The sequence below is a fragment of the Monopterus albus genome, unplaced genomic scaffold (genome assembly GCF_001952655.1).
Source record: "Monopterus albus unplaced genomic scaffold, M_albus_1.0 scaffold11.1, whole genome shotgun sequence".
NCBI lineage: Eukaryota > Metazoa > Chordata > Actinopteri > Synbranchiformes > Synbranchidae > Monopterus > Monopterus albus.
The window spans coordinates 1,969,504-1,985,911 of record NW_018127891.1 but is presented as its reverse complement, the minus strand read 5'-3'; the positions used below and the strand labels follow the sequence as shown (position 1 = coordinate 1,985,911).

Here is a 16,408-nt window from a genome sequence, read left to right as displayed (position 1 = left end):
TCCTCAGGCTGTTAAATGCAAGGTTGGTTAAGGCAGAAGGGCTCAAGTCAGGGACAAATGTTATTATGATGGTAAAAGTAACCATAATATTTGTCTTAATGTGTAATGTTATGTCAAATTGTTTTAGATACACACCACGAAAACAACAGCCACACACATTATTTTCTTCATGTTTTGTCTACTGCTCTGCTCAGCTGCCAAGCTGGCATATCAGGTGACGTCACGGTTCGACAGCCCAGAAATGATTAATATTGTATAGGAATTCTTGGTTCGGGGTCTTTTCTGCTTCCGGGCTGCTTTGGCAGGCTGGGGGTTGGAAGATCTCGAGACTGGAAGTGTGAATTCTTGCCTGTGACTCTTTGAATAAACCAGCACGGTTATATTTTTTATATACTCAAGTGGTCTGAGTCGTCCCTCTGAGTTCCTGGTTTGAAAGAACCGGACGAGGCTTTATAATGGAATAGAGCCTATAACTGGGATATTGTGGTTGCCAAAGATCCTTTTTAACGTCTCTGATAAACCAGCCACAAAAGGGATGACAGTGTTATCCCCTCTTGTTTCTGGTTTCTCCCTGTTGGTGTTGGGCCTCTTCCTTGCTTTGGTGAAGGCCCACTTTGGGTATCCACAAGCCTTAAGGGAGTTCTGGATGTGTAATTTCTCCTTCTTGGCCCCTTCTGCAGTTGTGGGCACTTCCTCTGCCCTGTGATTCAAAGGTTAAGCCATGATAAAATGCAAAAACAGACACTATGTATATCCCCACAGTGGTAGTGAAAGTATGTCTGTGTGAAACTTGTTTGTTTGAAGAAATTCTAACTAAACAGCTTCGATGTGTAATTTTTTAACGTAGACTTGGATTCCCAAAACACTGCTACAGATCACTGTACTCTGGTAGGAAACTGCCCAAATCATTTGTGAATACCAAATACATGTAACAGTTGCACTGCACATGAAGGTTTATCCACATTATTACTGGTTACGGCTCAGTAGACCAAATTAAGCAGCCTGGATGTGACTAGACTGTGTGAGATTAAGAAGATTAAACAAGATTTACCTACCCGGCAGTCATCAGCAGCACTGGTCACATTGCAGCAGGTCAGTGAGCATTCACCATGGACTAGGACAGAGGTCCAGTGAGCAGGAATGAGAGCCACTGTGTCCTTATGATCTTACATGGGATTGTTTCCTTCTGCATATAGTTGCATCTTTGGCAGAGGTCAGTTTCCAGTTCTGTCTATACGTGTTCTAGTATAGCTGAGATTTATGTTTTGTTTTTAAGTGTTTGTGTATGAGGTCATAGCATGGCAGCATCCATTTACAAATGACATAGACACAGTAATGTAGAGATACAATGTCATATCAACTGTGCTACTTCACTTTTTCCTAAGCTGCATTAACAGTAATTCGTTCCCCAGTCAGGTGAACATGCTTCAGTATGAAAGCTTATATCCTGTGGACTGTTTTTACATGGACATTCCAGGGGATACTGTGCACCTGCAGGTTCCTTTGGGTGAGTGTTCTGGAAACTTGTCATTTGTGAAAATCTCACAGATAGCGGTTAATATTTAAACCACATTTATTTGCATTGCAGATATGTCCATACAATGCAATCAAATTCTTGCCAAGGGAAACACACATTACAAAGGAAAGTCGACAACTGAAACAACTTGTGGGTAAGGATCTGAACAAAATCAGCAAAATGAGAGTTGCATAATTTATTTAACTGGTTTTAGTCTATTCAGAGAGGTTGGTACACTTTAGCAAATGAAAACAAACTGTTATTATTATGTCTTTCAATCATGTCTCAACTAACTGTCTAATCTTATAAGAAGCTGTACTGATTTATTTGGTTTATGAAGCCAAAGGCCTATCTGCATCCTACTGTAAATTTACTGTACATCTCTTCAGCATATGTAAGTTGAGATATGATGACTTATTTGACTTTGTCAGGTTCTGAAAGTACAGGGACTGCATTCATACTACGCAGCCCTGACATAACTACTGCCCTTCATAAAAGACTGACTAAAACTAAGAAAGAGATCCTGTCACTCAAGACCAGGATTGCTTGTGAGAGAGCATCATGGAAAAGGAGATTTGCAGAGCTGCAAAGAAAACAGGAAGAGCTACATAATCAGGTGTGTTTGCTAATGCTTGTGTGCGTTTGACTGAGGCTGTGTGTATGACCTCATATTGTACTTGTCTCCTTTTCGTCAGCTGGCCACTGAGGCTGGCGTGTTCACAGAAGTGAGCAGTTGCAATGGCCAAGGAGAGTCAGGACTGGACAATGGAGAAGTGTTTGAGGAGAACTCAAGTAAATGACAGAAATACACACTGAGTTCTTGCTTAAGTGGTAATACTGTACACACACACCTTGGAATTCATTAATGATGTCAGCTGCTATTCTCTAATGAACAGGTGGTCCCTCAAGACTGATGTGCCAGCACAGAGAGGCTGAGGTGTCATCAAGAGGTAACACTAGTACAGGCAGTATCTCAGGCAGACAGGCATCCTCATCATCAGCACTGAGCTCAGGACCTTCCTGTGCATCCTCAGCCACTAGGTAGAACAAACATGAAGCTACAACCAGCTGGTTAAACACAAACTGGTAACGGGAAACAGATGGCCAGACTCTGTCTAAAGGTCATATCATGTTTGTTTGTTTACTCTATGTAATAAATACAGGGGTTTTTATTGTTATTATTGGTAAATGGTCTTATACTTGTATAGTGTTTTTTTTATCGCAGCACACTCAAAGTGCTTTCACACTATTTGCCCATTCATCTATTCACACTCCCAAGCACACACACATTCACAAATTGGTGACATCACCGGGTTCAGTGTCTTGCTCAACGACACTGCGTCGTGAACTGGAGAAACTGGGAATCGGAACTCCAACCTCCCAGTTAGGGGATGACCCGCTCCACCTCCTGAGCCACAGCCATCCCATTATTATGGTCCCCATTGGGGAAATCTGTCTTCAGAGGCCTTGGAGGGTGACTTTTGGTACCTTTGGACAGAGTCAGGCTAGCTGAATCCCCCTGTCATTATGGAAACCTAAGCTAACCTTTGACTGGCTATATTTACTTTACAAATAATCAACCCTCTGATCTTCTAATAATCTACCAGAAAGCAAATATGTGTATTTCCAAAATCTACTCCTTCAATCTGTAGTTTACCAATTTGCAAACATTACATGTTTAAATTTAATGTTAAATCAGAAGTTAGGTCTTTTCAGTAAAATCAGTACAAATCTGTATAAACCTGACAAGTCATCTTTTTGTTGTATTATTAACTAAACCCTCTCTTCCTTCAGTGTACAGTCATGGAGGATGTCCCAAGGGCCTCACCGGGTTTTTGTGCCCCACTCCCCCATGGACCTGCAGCTGGGTCACCGGGTCAGGGTCATGCTGCCATCTGGACGGATCAGCACAGGAACAATTCGTTTCCTGGGCCACCTGCAGGGGGAGGCAGATTTCTACCTTGGGGTGGAGTTGCAGACACCTGATCATAGACTGCATGATGGCCACCACAGAGGACAGAGATACTTTGAATGGTAACAGATCTAACACAAGCAACATGTAGCTTCTTAATGCATCTCAGGCTGTGCAAACTGACCTCTACAGTTGTACTGGGATTCCACTCATTGCTGCTTTACTAGGATAATTTCATCTCCTTTTTGAAAAGCCAATTCAAATGCTTTATATAAACCTTACAAACATTTTTCAAATGTGTATTTTGGAAGTTGCTACTGTTCCAATCACAAATCGCAGCTGATTTACATATTACATTAATACATTAACTTTAACTTGTGACCTCTGTAAACTGTCTGTTATTAAACTGTAATTATTGATAAAATGACATTATATAATAATAAATCATAGGGTTTCTGTCAGTGTAGCACACCACTACAGCCCTTAGGTATTTAACAAACAACTCCTGTGCAATTAGGCTGGCTGAGCTGAGTATGCAAATCTTTGAGGTCAACATAAGAGACTTAAATAACAGCACGAGTGCAGCTTGAACTTGAAATATGAGACGTGAACTCATTTGCCTACAGTGAAGACAAATTTGACTTGTGGTTGGAAACAGGACTTAAAATGTAAATCTAAAGTCTTCTCCTCATAAACCCAAGGAGTGAAATCCAATAATTACACAGGTGAACAAGTGTACATTTAAATATTGTGTGTTGTTTACGCTACTTTCCTTTTACTCAATTTTTCAGTTTTTTTTTTCAGAATTTTAATTTAACCTCTGTGCTTTGCAGCATGCCTGGATATGGTGCCTTTGTACCATTCCATAAACTACTGATGGCCTGGGAATGACAAAAATACATGGAGCAGAGGACCAAGTGAAAGAAGTTCAATAGTTACAGTTATGGATCTGATATATTGAAAAACAGTTCTGTATCAACGAACAGCATAAAACCATGTATATGTGTCTTGTACTGTATGTGAATTATCCTTTAATTTGTTATTCTTAATAAAATACCATTTCAACAAACATAGTTCCAAGAAACTGTGGGAAACTTGGCCAGGCAGTAATGTAGATTTGCATAATGTAACTCCTGAACTTGTGCTGACATTGTTGCTGAAGTCTGTCCACAAAACTAGCAAAAAAGGTCTCAGTATCTAGCACAGAAATTGAGAATTTCATGCACAGGGTTAGGTGTGGTTATAAAACTTTACTCTAGGCATTAAAAACCTGTTGAGCACCATGAATAAAAACATTTTTCTTGCCCTGAGTGAAATTCAAATATTAGCCTAAAATGATTTTCACTCCAAATAAGTCTGACTCAAAGCCATTTCAAGACATCTCCATGTCTCACCAACCTACAGCTACTGACAGAATATGGTGGTGCTTCTCTTACATTGGTGAGCAGTGATACAGTTCAGCAAGAACTGAAACATACCTGTCTAAACAAGAAAACAACAACAACCCATAAATAAGCATGAGACAAAATAGACACCTGTATCTTCTCATTAAGTATTTTAATTTCCAAAGAACTGAAATGTCAGAAAATTCTGTTAACTATGCATTTACATTCAGTATTGACTGTGTGAATGTTTGCCTTGAACAAATAATGCTTTTACTGTGAACAAATGTTGGGTAATATCTGAAACTTAACTTTAAACGATCTTTAGAGATAAATCCCAAAGGTCAAAGTATCAGACACATAGGTTCAGCTAAAGACAAAGATACAGTTTTTTTTTTCCAATCTGCAGTCTGAGCTCATTTCAGTATTAATGTTAATGTGTGGAAATTGTGTTGTTTTCCCTTAAATCAAAACAAGAATAACAGTCTGTAGTCATGCTAGCAACTCTGTGAAGCTGTGGTTGCACAAAATTTGTGAATATGATAAAAGTATGAATGAGCGCTAATACTTGGATTCCTGAGTTTCTGATACATGTTGGAGATATTTACAGAGGCATTAGCTAAGCTCACTAACCTTACAAGTAACTCCCAAACTGGCACTCATAATAGTGACATGGTTTTCTCTATACATTGAATGCCAGTCATATAGTATACATGTATAGTAATTTGTGTATTCATGAGAATAAAAATACCTTTAATGACATATTTAGATAATTTTCAATCACACATTTACCAAAATATAAATGTAATGTCTTAGCAACTCCTGTTCTGACAGTGTTTCATAAAACTGACACTGATTTACAGGAAGAGGACAAGGGCACACTGGCAGTAGACTCTGTTCAGTAGTGTCAAAGTTTTTTCTCAGTTTCCTTGTTGGATAATATTTTACTATAAATACTATTTGAAAGTCAAGATCCTTTTCTGGACTGACACCAGATGAATGCACTGGGTGTATTGCATATATTGAATATACCGCATATTGAAATATACTGTAGCTACACCTGACAGAGATACAGTAGCCTAACACTGAACAGCAGCCTGTTCTAGAGAATTACAGTGGAAGTAAACAAATAATACTTATACATCAATTTCTTATTGCATGAGAGCTTAATACACATCACATTTGACACAATATGCATCAACAGTCAAAATTCTAGACTCTCAGCCTGAACTACTTTTAGTCTAGAGGCACTTTTCGTCCAAAACATAGAGGATCACGTTTGACTATAATGTCATACAAATGCATATAACTCAGAACAGATCATCTAAACTGTTCAAAAGTCGATATTCAATTTTCACGTAACATCTTTGTAATTAGCTTTCAAATCATGCCGCTATAGACACTATAGAAGCTTCTCAAAAGATCTGCTGTTTGATATGATAGAGATCAAGTGAAAAGGCTGCAAGGGAATAAAACTGTTAGAGAAATGATCAGAATACCCCACTCTGAGCTTTCAGGTTGAGGATTTCTGCAGCCAGTTTCTCTGCATCCATCACATGAGGGAACATTTTCATGACAGCATCCACCTGATATGGGTTGAAGATGGCTTGCAGTTTCTTACGGAGTTCCAACCTCTGTGGGTCAAACACAGGAGACAATGGCGGTTGTTGGCTCCAGGCATGGCACTGGTAGCTCTCACAGGAGCAGCAAGAGTTCTGGGAGTGTGAAGAATGGACCGAAGATGGGTGGCTGCACGATGTCCTGACTTGGGACAGCCCTTGAAACGGATCTGACCAGTAATTTTGCTGATGATGGGGGGTTCCACTGAAATGGAGGTGGGTGGGCAGGCTGTGTTGGTGCGACACATTGGGCAGAAACATGTGAGGAGAGTAGCTGGGCTGACCCTTGGCATCCAGATTTCTACGACGTTGCTGGCGAGCTACGTTTGAACAGGTGCTACAGGACTCGATGGTGTTATTTTTCCCTAAATGCGCTGAGACATGTCTGGGTCCAGCGTGGGACCTGAGCCTGTGAGTGTTGCTGAGGCAAATATCAGGGTACTGGCTCTCAAAAGAGCCAAGGCCAGAATCTAGGTACTCATGTGAGACATTGGGATAGTAATGACCGAGCACCGAATGCGGCCCTGGCCAATCTGTTGGACAGTGGCCTCCTGTTATAGAACAAGGCATATGACTTTGACTGTTTTTAGAACCATCCCAATGCAGCAGTTTATTTTCACTAACCTGACCAGGACGTGGAGACTTTTGCTGGTCTCTAATGAGCTCTGTGCTAGAGTGTCGAGGATGGGAGCTGGCACTCTGAGGAGGCCCAGGGTCAGAATGAACCTGACTGGGTGATAATGTGGCATTTCGCTGTTCTTTTACAGTAGAAATATGGGCTTTTTCTCTTAATTCATCAGCCAGGGACAGATAGGATTGGTTTGCCCGCTCTGGATGGTAGAACTTACATTTGATGCCGTAAGTACACTTTTTGTCTGAGGAAAACAAAAACAGATACAAACACAAAAGGTTATTGTATAGATCATCTCATTTGGGAACAGCAACATTTCTTTTCTGTCCAAGATACAGTGTGGCAATTCTACAATGCATTTGTGCTTTTCCTCCTGATCTCTGTGCTAATATTATCTTACCATATGGACAGAGCTGTCGCTTCTGCTCTGTAGGCAGAGGCTTTTTCCTAAGGAAGTTGTCAAGACTGGGGCCATGGCGACCCAGAGGGTCATCTGGGGGCATGAACCTGTACAACAACAACAACAGCAGCAACTGACTGTTGATTACTTCATTTACTTACGACAAATCAGCTGGGTATGGGCTAATTATGTTTCTCTTAAGCTGTGCTATTCACCCTGGAACCACATTAAAATTATTCATGGAAGGAAAATGTGACACCTCACAGGCTCCATCAGAGAAACAGATTAATTTCTTACTTGTCATTGACAAAAGAGTACATGAGGAGTCTCTCCTCGATGCATTTCTTCCACTCGGGTCTTTCCCCTTGGAGGTCACGGTATGTGTCATTGGATACGATCACACCATCTGACTCATACGCCTCCTTGACGATAAAGCGGTCATCATAGCAAACCACTCGCTTACCTCCAACTCGACGTGATGGAGTGAAGACAAGTATTTTACATTTTTCAAGCTCCATCAGTAGGTGTTGATCTGAAAGTGCAAACAATCATGTTTGAGTCAGTGCTGCAGAGAGATAATGTACATGAACTATTTGTACTACCTATTCCAAATGCATTTACAGCAGTTTACAATGAATTTAATGGTGCTATGACACAGTTTTTTTTTTTATTGCTGTAGATGATTGTCAGTAGTGAGTAAACTAGGTGTGGAAATAAAAACACAGCTTAACTTCCTGATGGGGCTTTCCCAGGAATGACTGCAGGCTGAATTTTACTTCCTTGTTTGTGGACTGAAAATAGAACCCTTGAATTACTCCACCCAGACTGAGTTACAAAAGCCTAAAAGCTACAAGGTGATGATGCATCAAAAGCACAGTCCAGCCTTTATTAAGCAGTTATTGTTGGAGTTCTTAGGGGGTAGGGCAACTTCTCAATTCAAAGACATGGTGTAATGCAGACATCTGGATTGTTAAGAAACGCCCCCTGCAAATCATTTGCTACAAATCATTTTAATTTGCACACCTAATTTGTGCTGCCATTGCCTAATACTGACACATAACTTGGCAGTCAATTGGATAAATCTCTGTTTCGCAATTGTCATCCTGATACTTTGGCATGAGTTCAGTAATTCTGCCTTTGACCATATTGAGACATTACATCATAACCACTGTGAAATGAATTACAGATTCACGAATACACACACCTACAGCTACAGTATTAGAGGAGATTTAAGTCTTAGACATATTCATATTTCTTGGTAATAGAATATCTCTTGAGGAATAAATCTAAGTGACTGAATTAAACTTTATGGAAGCAAAGCAAAAGAACCACAAGTTCCTGGAAAATTAAAGAAGGAACATTGAACATATTTTCAACATTGTGGAAAATATGCTTATTTGCTTTCTGGCAGAGAATTGGATGGGAAGATTGATATGATATTTATATTTGTACATTAAATACAAGTCTCTAGCCTACAGTAAATCAAATCAAATCCCCACTTTCTGATGCCTTATATAGACAGATATGAGAGCAGCATTCATCATGCCATCTAACCTCCTGCTTGAAGGCAAATAGGTGTAGTTCCCTAAATGCCAAACTATTCCTTTAACATTGGATGAAAGCTTAGTAAAGATGACAAAGCGCACAGAGTGCATAATACTCGGAAGTGCAAACCTTTTCTCTTCTGGGTATTTCTTTCACCACTAGACTGCTTCTTTACTGGCTGGGAGTCAGTAAAGTGACACCAAAATATTTTGTAAGTGATTAGGGCATTTAACTTTATTAGAGTAATTGTCTTGTCATTGTAGCTGTACAAACTGGCATCAAGTCGAGCGCCCCGACACTGGTATTTCTGTTGTGTAAGGTTTTGTATGCCAGGAAAGTGCAGAGTCATTACTTCTCTTCCTGCTACTGTATCTCCTGTTTACTCTGCCTGGCTGACCTGCTGTGACTGTTAAAAAAGAGGTCAGTACTATTTCTGTTTGAACCAGACCTCCATATTTCTCATTTCAATTTGCCAGTTTGTAAAACTTCTCTGAAAATGGGGGTGTTTGCCTCTGTTTACTAATGGTTTATTCAGTGAGATTATGTTTGCTTTAACTGAGAAATACTTTTGTGGCTAAACTAACTCAAACCTGCTTGATGAGAGCTATCTGCTTGCTTGATTGAGTATTTCTTGCGGTATACGCTCACCTGTTATGGGGGCATCAGGTCTGGGTTGCTCTTTGCGCCAAGTGGGAACAAACACAGTAATGGTATTATGACCTCTGTCCAGGAAGAAATTCACTGCCAGCTGGATACCTCGGCAGGAGAACACTTCCTTGTTGCCATGACTATAAACAGAAAGAGGTCAGTAAACATGAGTACACATAATCTGACTATAATTTGAACTGTAAGAATTCAGTTGATCTGTGTAAACACCCTATGCCTTTGAATATTCTCTCAGGGAACTCAGGCTCAGGCTATTATTCACTGCAAATGTCACGTACTGTATAACTTCATATCTATTGAAAGGTAGAGATTTTGAGGTGTGTCAAAAATTTGCATATTGTAGCAGTGTCCTTAACAAAAAAAAAGGAACAAAAAAGCACTGGCGGGGTGGTGGTGAACGCCCTTTTAAAAATGTCAAATTACACAGCAAAGGAGAAAAATGCACGTTATCAGGGTCAGAGCTGAATGACAATAAGGTGATGAGCGATAGCTTGAAACCTCATTTTACAAGTCAGTACTAGATTTTGAAGTTGCAGGATGTAATAAATCTTTATTTACAGGTAGTGAAATGGCTCTATAGTTCAAAGAAGCAAAACAAAGCAGCAATCAAAATGATGTATGATTTACAGGAAGTTAAGGTGATTACCTCATTGCAACATTGCTGCCATCAATAACAATAGGCCTCAATTCTGTGTCTGTATTCTTCCTGTCCCCCAGCTGTGGTGTGATTCTGGGTCCAAGAGCCCAGCTGAGAGGCAGCAGAGAGTCCCTTTGGCCCACGTTCCTTTCATCGCTGTCAGAATTTGACACACAGGGTGCAGTGCCGGTCCTGTTCCTGACCAGCTCTCCGAGCACTGAGTTGGTGTCTGTGCTGAGCCCCAGCCTCCTCAGAGCAGAATTCACCTCTGCTGAGGAATAACCCAGTTTCCTGAAGAAGTCCACTCTGAGCTGGAGCTCCTCAGTATCTACTGCTTCCAGCAGGTCTGAAGCTAAGCTCTGGCTCGGAAGTGCCTGAGTCATCTTGGATCATCTGGACCTCTTTTCAGCAGCATAGACGGTGTATTAAATCCACTTTGGAATGATGTTCATAGAGTGACTGAAGAAAATTGCATTTAATTGTCATTATTATGTATATTATATAATTATCATTTAAGATGTACAGTATGACTTCTGCACTAAGTTAAATAATCAAACCCAAGAATCCATGTTTTTATGGAAGCACCATTACATCAAACTGAAATAGTTAATATGTCTAGTGCATTATGTTACACACATTTCCCCAAAATCCGGTCTGAAATATTTGTTATCTTTGCACATTTTCCAGAGCAATTTAAAACTTAATTCTGAGGTTGCACAGCATGTATTTGTAATAACGTTTCCACCAACTGTTTGTTAAGAGGTTGTGCAGAATACACTACAAAGACAGACTGCTTTTAGAGCTGATTAAATGATTAGTCAATCTACATGAATGAATCAGCTATTTTTAGTGGGTAAATTTTTAAGCAAAATTGCCAAAAATGTGTACTTCCAGGTGTAACCATTCTGCTGGTCTCAGTCTTATATAATAGTAAATTGACTATTTCAGGGTTTTGGACTGTTGGGTGAAAAGCCCCCCACATTACATACACACATTTAGACCTAATAAATCAATTAATCAATAAAATAACTGTCACATTAGCCAAAAATTAAAACAATCATTAAGTGGAGCTTTAATTATACCTTCATTTAAGGACTTACATGTGGTATGTATCAATATTTTCCATTCTTCTTAACAGGTTCTTTTTCCAGAGGTGGAAAGTAACTAAGTATGTTTACTCAAGTATGGTACTTAAGTACAGTTTTGAAGTATCTGTACTTTACATAAGTAATTTCACTTTCTGCTAGTTTATACTTTAACTTCACTACATTTTAGAGGCAAATACTGTATTTTTTATTCCACTACATTTATTTTATAACTTTACTTACAAGTTTCTTTTCAGAATCAGGTTAATAAAAGAAAACACTGTATATTCACAGGACTATTGCTCCTAAGTACGTTTACTCAAGTACGGTACTTAAGTACAGTTTTGAAGTATTTGTACTTTACATATTTACAAGCTACCTGGCAGCATTTCATCATATCAGGTAGTTAAAATTTGCTCCACTGCAGCTATTAAAAGTGATGGACACAATGGTGTTCATCCAATAATATCATATACATTAATATGAAATGTAGGCTACAATTGTGCATAATAAGTACTTTTATTTCGGGTACTTTAGGTATATTTTGATGCTATTCGTGTACTTTTACCTAAGTAACATTCTGAAAGCAGGACTAGTTGTTTTACACTATGGTTTCGCTACTTTTACTGAAATAAACAATCTGAATTCTTCCATCACTCTTTTCCATATTATTATGTAAAGTGATAAAGCTACAAACAGACATTCAATAAGTCTAGTTGTATGTGAATGATGTTATTCGCTGCATTTAACAGGCCTATAGAAGCCAAACCACAGTATAATAAAGTCCCGATACGTAGGCTATACTGTGAAGTCTGAGGGCTTACTCGGCCTTACTTTTAGCCTCCGTTTAGATAAATGAGGAAGAAACGCTACAACATGTTAACAAACAAGCGGCCTTCTGCTTTAAAACTCACACTGATTGTACACATCTACCTGACACAGGTGACAGGTTTCCTACGGGACATTCTCCTACTAGACACACGTTTATAGCGCGTTTCTCCTCTACTCGTCAACGAATGTCACCGTAAACACGAGTCGACAACTTACTTTACAGCTGGTCTTTCTCCTCCCGTTCCATTTGTCAGCAGATGTCACCTGTAACTCACGCTCATGTTTCGAAGTGTAATAAGTTTGAAACGGTTCCTACTTTATGCACCTCCCCTTCGGAAAATGTCTTCCTCTCTTCTCTTCCTCCAGGCTGAGGCATGTAGAGCCATGAGAAATTTGCATATACCAGAGAAAAGACAAGGCGTTCCTTCCCCTTGGCGGTCAGGCTGTGGCACTGTACGTGCTCTGTGCTACCATCCCTATAGGCAATGTGCAGGATTTTCAGTGGAAATGAAAGCAATGATTTTAAAGTAAGTTTCCATGTGCTTCTAAAGTTAAGAACATTGTGCTGAAAATAACACAGATATACTTTTTTAAGCACAAATAAACCTCTGAATACAGGACTTTTAACTGTACTTTAACTGCATTTTTACATCGTGTTATAACTAATTATACTTAAGGATCTGTGTACTTCTTCAACCACTAATTTTAGGCCTAAAGCAAAACCTCTTTAAAGTGGCCTGTTAACTTTGGGCTAGTTATTTTATTTTACTCAGTGTAAATAAGCAGTTGATAGACGTTTTCGATTAGATTGCATTGTTTGTGTAAATAAAATAGGTAGATACCTAAAATGGACGCTGGACATGGATTCAAACATCTCCTTTTCCCTGCACTAAATAGAGGATGTTCTTACGGCGTGTATTTTCTGCCATCTTATCCTTTATACTATAATGCATTACTGTAATAATAACTATATACAGTAGATTACAGCTACTATAATACTGGATGTCCGACTATGCTATAATTCAAACACAAGATGTCACCCTTGGTTCATGTAATCCCTCCATACAGTGTTTTTGAGATTATGGAAGATCTTGCTCTGCAGGTGGTTGTGGCTTTAGTGGGCTGCTGGTTAAGTTGTGAAATTCTGTGTAGTGTGTGCGTTTGTAAACAACTCTTTGTGTACAGGGTTAATGGCATGGTCGAGTTGGGATCACACTGCATGAAGCTGGTTAATGGCATATACAGACTTGAGTTCCGGAGAGTGGAGAAAGTAATCAGGGCCAGTTGCCAGGCGGCTGCTTCCTCTGAGGGCCCACACCACTGGTCCCAGGTGTCTGCAAGGCCTGATATTACTGCAGGGCAATGAGCTGCAGCCAGCAACAGTGAATTGGCGCACGCACGCACACACACACACACGCACACACACACACACGCACACACACACACTTAGACTGAAATATATACAGAGAGCACACATACATAAATTTGCAGCTTTGTTCAAGACGGTTATTCATGATTGATATGATATGTGAGAGTTTCCAAGTGCATTATGAAGAAATCAGTTATAGTTGGCATGAATGATATTTATACAGCATTTTATTTTATTCAGTCTGTAAAAGCTAAGTATAGCCTACAATAAGCTGTGGTTGAGTATATTGTTTTGTAATTTATAGGGAGAATATATATTTGAAAGGCATTACTGACATCCAGACAGCCATTGTTCACTAATGCAAATGTTGAAGCGCACTGAGAATCCAAGTACCAAAGATTGGTTGAGACTTGTACAGACTGGCTATTGTGAACATTGAAGGCATTGCCCTACTCAAGGGCATATATCTTTTTCATCCAGTTAGGTGCAGTTTGGCAAGGGTTGGTAAACCCGAGTCAGATCAAATATTCAGTCAGGCTCATTGTCCTGCAGAAAGCCTGCTGAAAGCTTTGGGATGCGGTTGAGATGCTGCTGTCCTGATAAAACCAGCTTTGTATTGCCTCAGTGCTGGCCTCCCTTTGCTGTTCCTTTCATTGACTGCCCGGGTCAGCTGTCTGTCAGAAAAAAATTAATTTTTGTATGATTTCTCTAAAAAGAACCAAAGTTAAAAAAAGGCATCATTTAACTGGAGCAATCCATCTTACGCCAATGGTGTCAGAGTGATTCACGATTTCCAATTTACCCATAGTTTGAATCTAAAGTAAATCAGGCAGGAAGGCTCGACGCTTTGTGCAGCCGGACGACAAACTCTCAGTGACAAGAGCTTTCAGAAGAATATATCCCCCACATTCATCTTGTTCATTTATTACTTCAGACACCCGTCTGCTTGTCCTACATAGATCAGCAAGCAAAGACCTCCTGGCATTGTATGAATGTAAAGGACAAAAAGCTTTAAAACTGGCTAGGCAGCTATAGTGTTGATAGAAGACTGAACGATAGAGCAGGAGAATAGAGAGGGCCCAGGTTATGAGTGTGTTTAGATTTACTTTGACTAGTGACAAGTGAATTCCCTGGATAGAACATGAGCACAAAAAGGCAGTGCAGTAACCATTAAAGCCTACTGAGTAATACACTAGAAGCATTCTCTTAAATAATTTATCAACCTTCTTAGGGGCTAACATTTAATTAAGACGGTCTATTTCTTTCTTACTTAAAATGTTATTTACTGTATTTTATTAAAGGATTGGTTCAACCAAAAAAAAAAAAAAATTAACAATGTCCCCTTTACCTTTGTGGTATTGAGAATTGTCGATAGTTATGGGTTTGCTTGCACAAATGTCTTTTTAAATGTTTACTCTATTAAAAAACTTTTTTTTTAGGTAAACTGAGTGGCTAACTCTCCCAAAAACTATGTAAACACGTCTGTACTTGAAATAAATGTGGTCCAGCCAGCCATACATCATTTAAAGATCATTGTGCCCTGTATCCCAGAGCAGCTCCAGCCCCTGCAGGTGTAACCTCAGCATGAAGCTCTGGCCTCGTCCAAGAGCACCAACAATGTTCTGATTAATTGTTCCTGTCAGTACAGGTCATTTAGGCTTACCTGTTATTCTGTATATGAGTCATATCTGCCTCAACAAAACGCACACGCTCACAGCAATGCGTGATGACGTTCAGGTACACAGAGGTGCATGCATTACAAGTACACATAGTCACACACAGACCCACAGATATGGTCACTAGTACACACAAAGACACACAAACAAAACCTGCTTCCAATGCCCATAGCCTCATGTGCGATAGCAATTCATGCTCAGGCAGTCAGGCAACGCTCCAAGGTATTCATTACTATTGATGTCAGAACCCACAACAAGAAGTGATGGCTGAACCTCCTGCAGTCTGTATCGTTTAAAGCCGAGCCTCTCTCCCCCAGCTGTTGCTCTCTGTCTTCACTTAGGAGGGAAGACTGTGATGATTAATGCACTCTCTATGGGGATCTGGGGGAAAGAAGCTGGGGTGTCTGCTGAAGTGCCTCGCTCATATTGCGGTGATTCAGTCACAAAATATCCAAACTGTGGAACATTGCTGAAATATAAATGAAACAAAATCATAATTGCCTCACATTCTGCCAAGTGTGTGACTGTGTAGCTAGAGAAAGATTAAGCTGATGCCTGTTTTCTCTGGGAACTGTGTGGAATGAACTTCTGTTTTTCACTTTCAGCTCCCAGTTCAAGTTTCCGAACTTGCATGAGTCTTTATTAATGAAGGAGGTTATGGCCTGTAGAAACTCAGCATAAAACATCACAATGTGTCACTGTGATTGGTTTATCATTGTGTTAAATTAAGATTTATGGCAAAAATAAATAATGGCGCTTGTGAGAATAGAGAAGATTTCTTTCATTCCGCTGAATAAAAAAGGCGACAGCTAGTGGCTGAACACTCTTGATGTCTGTTCCCCTCAGGGTTCATGTTTTTTGCCACTGTGCTCAGTATTGTGGTTTAACCTAGCTGCTCATAACTCAGGCTTGATTCAGTTTGGTGCTGGTGCTGAATGCTGATCAACAACCCCCCTCTTCTCAGTGCTAATCTCGTGACAGCCTGCAGGGTTTGGTGAGGGAAGGTTTTGTAGCTTTGTTGGTAATTAAGTGATTCTAATCATTTCTAATTTGCTCCACTGCCATGATAGTCAGAAAAATACATGACTGTTTGTGTGTTTTTCTTTAGATAGGCTACTATAAAAGTAATACATACTTTC

General features: G+C 39.8%; 1 protein-coding gene across 2 annotated transcripts; it reads right to left on the bottom strand.

The window, feature by feature from the left end:
- Positions 1-5,012: 5,012 nt before the first annotated feature.
- On the bottom strand, positions 5,013-12,693 carry zc3h12aa (zinc finger CCCH-type containing 12Aa). Of its 2 annotated transcripts, none has more exons than XM_020590055.1 (6): positions 12,441-12,693; positions 10,318-10,767; positions 9,654-9,793; positions 7,758-7,992; positions 7,461-7,567; positions 5,013-7,304 (listed from the first exon to the last, which is right to left on the bottom strand). In XM_020590055.1, exons 2-6 carry the CDS (start codon positions 10,689-10,691, stop codon positions 6,301-6,303), a joined length of 1,860 nt encoding a protein of 619 aa, XP_020445711.1. In that variant the 5' UTR covers positions 10,692-10,767; positions 12,441-12,693; the 3' UTR covers positions 5,013-6,300. The 2 variants fall into 2 exon arrangements, with proteins under 2 accessions (XP_020445711.1, XP_020445712.1); XM_020590056.1 differs by lacking the exon at positions 12,441-12,693 and adding an exon at positions 12,327-12,434.
- Positions 12,694-16,408: the final 3,715 nt, after the last annotated feature.

Coding starts and splice junctions, on each gene's coding strand:
- zc3h12aa (XM_020590055.1), bottom strand. CDS start 10,691: ATGACTCAGGCACTTCCGAGCCAGAGCTTAGCTTCAGACCTGCTGGAA. Junction 9,794..10,317: donor GGCAGCAATGTTGCAATGAG/GTAATCACCTTA, acceptor TTCTGTTTATAG/TCATGGCAACAAGGAAGTGT. Junction 7,568..7,757: donor TACTCTTTTGTCAATGACAA/GTAAGAAATTAA, acceptor GTTGTTGTACAG/GTTCATGCCCCCAGATGACC.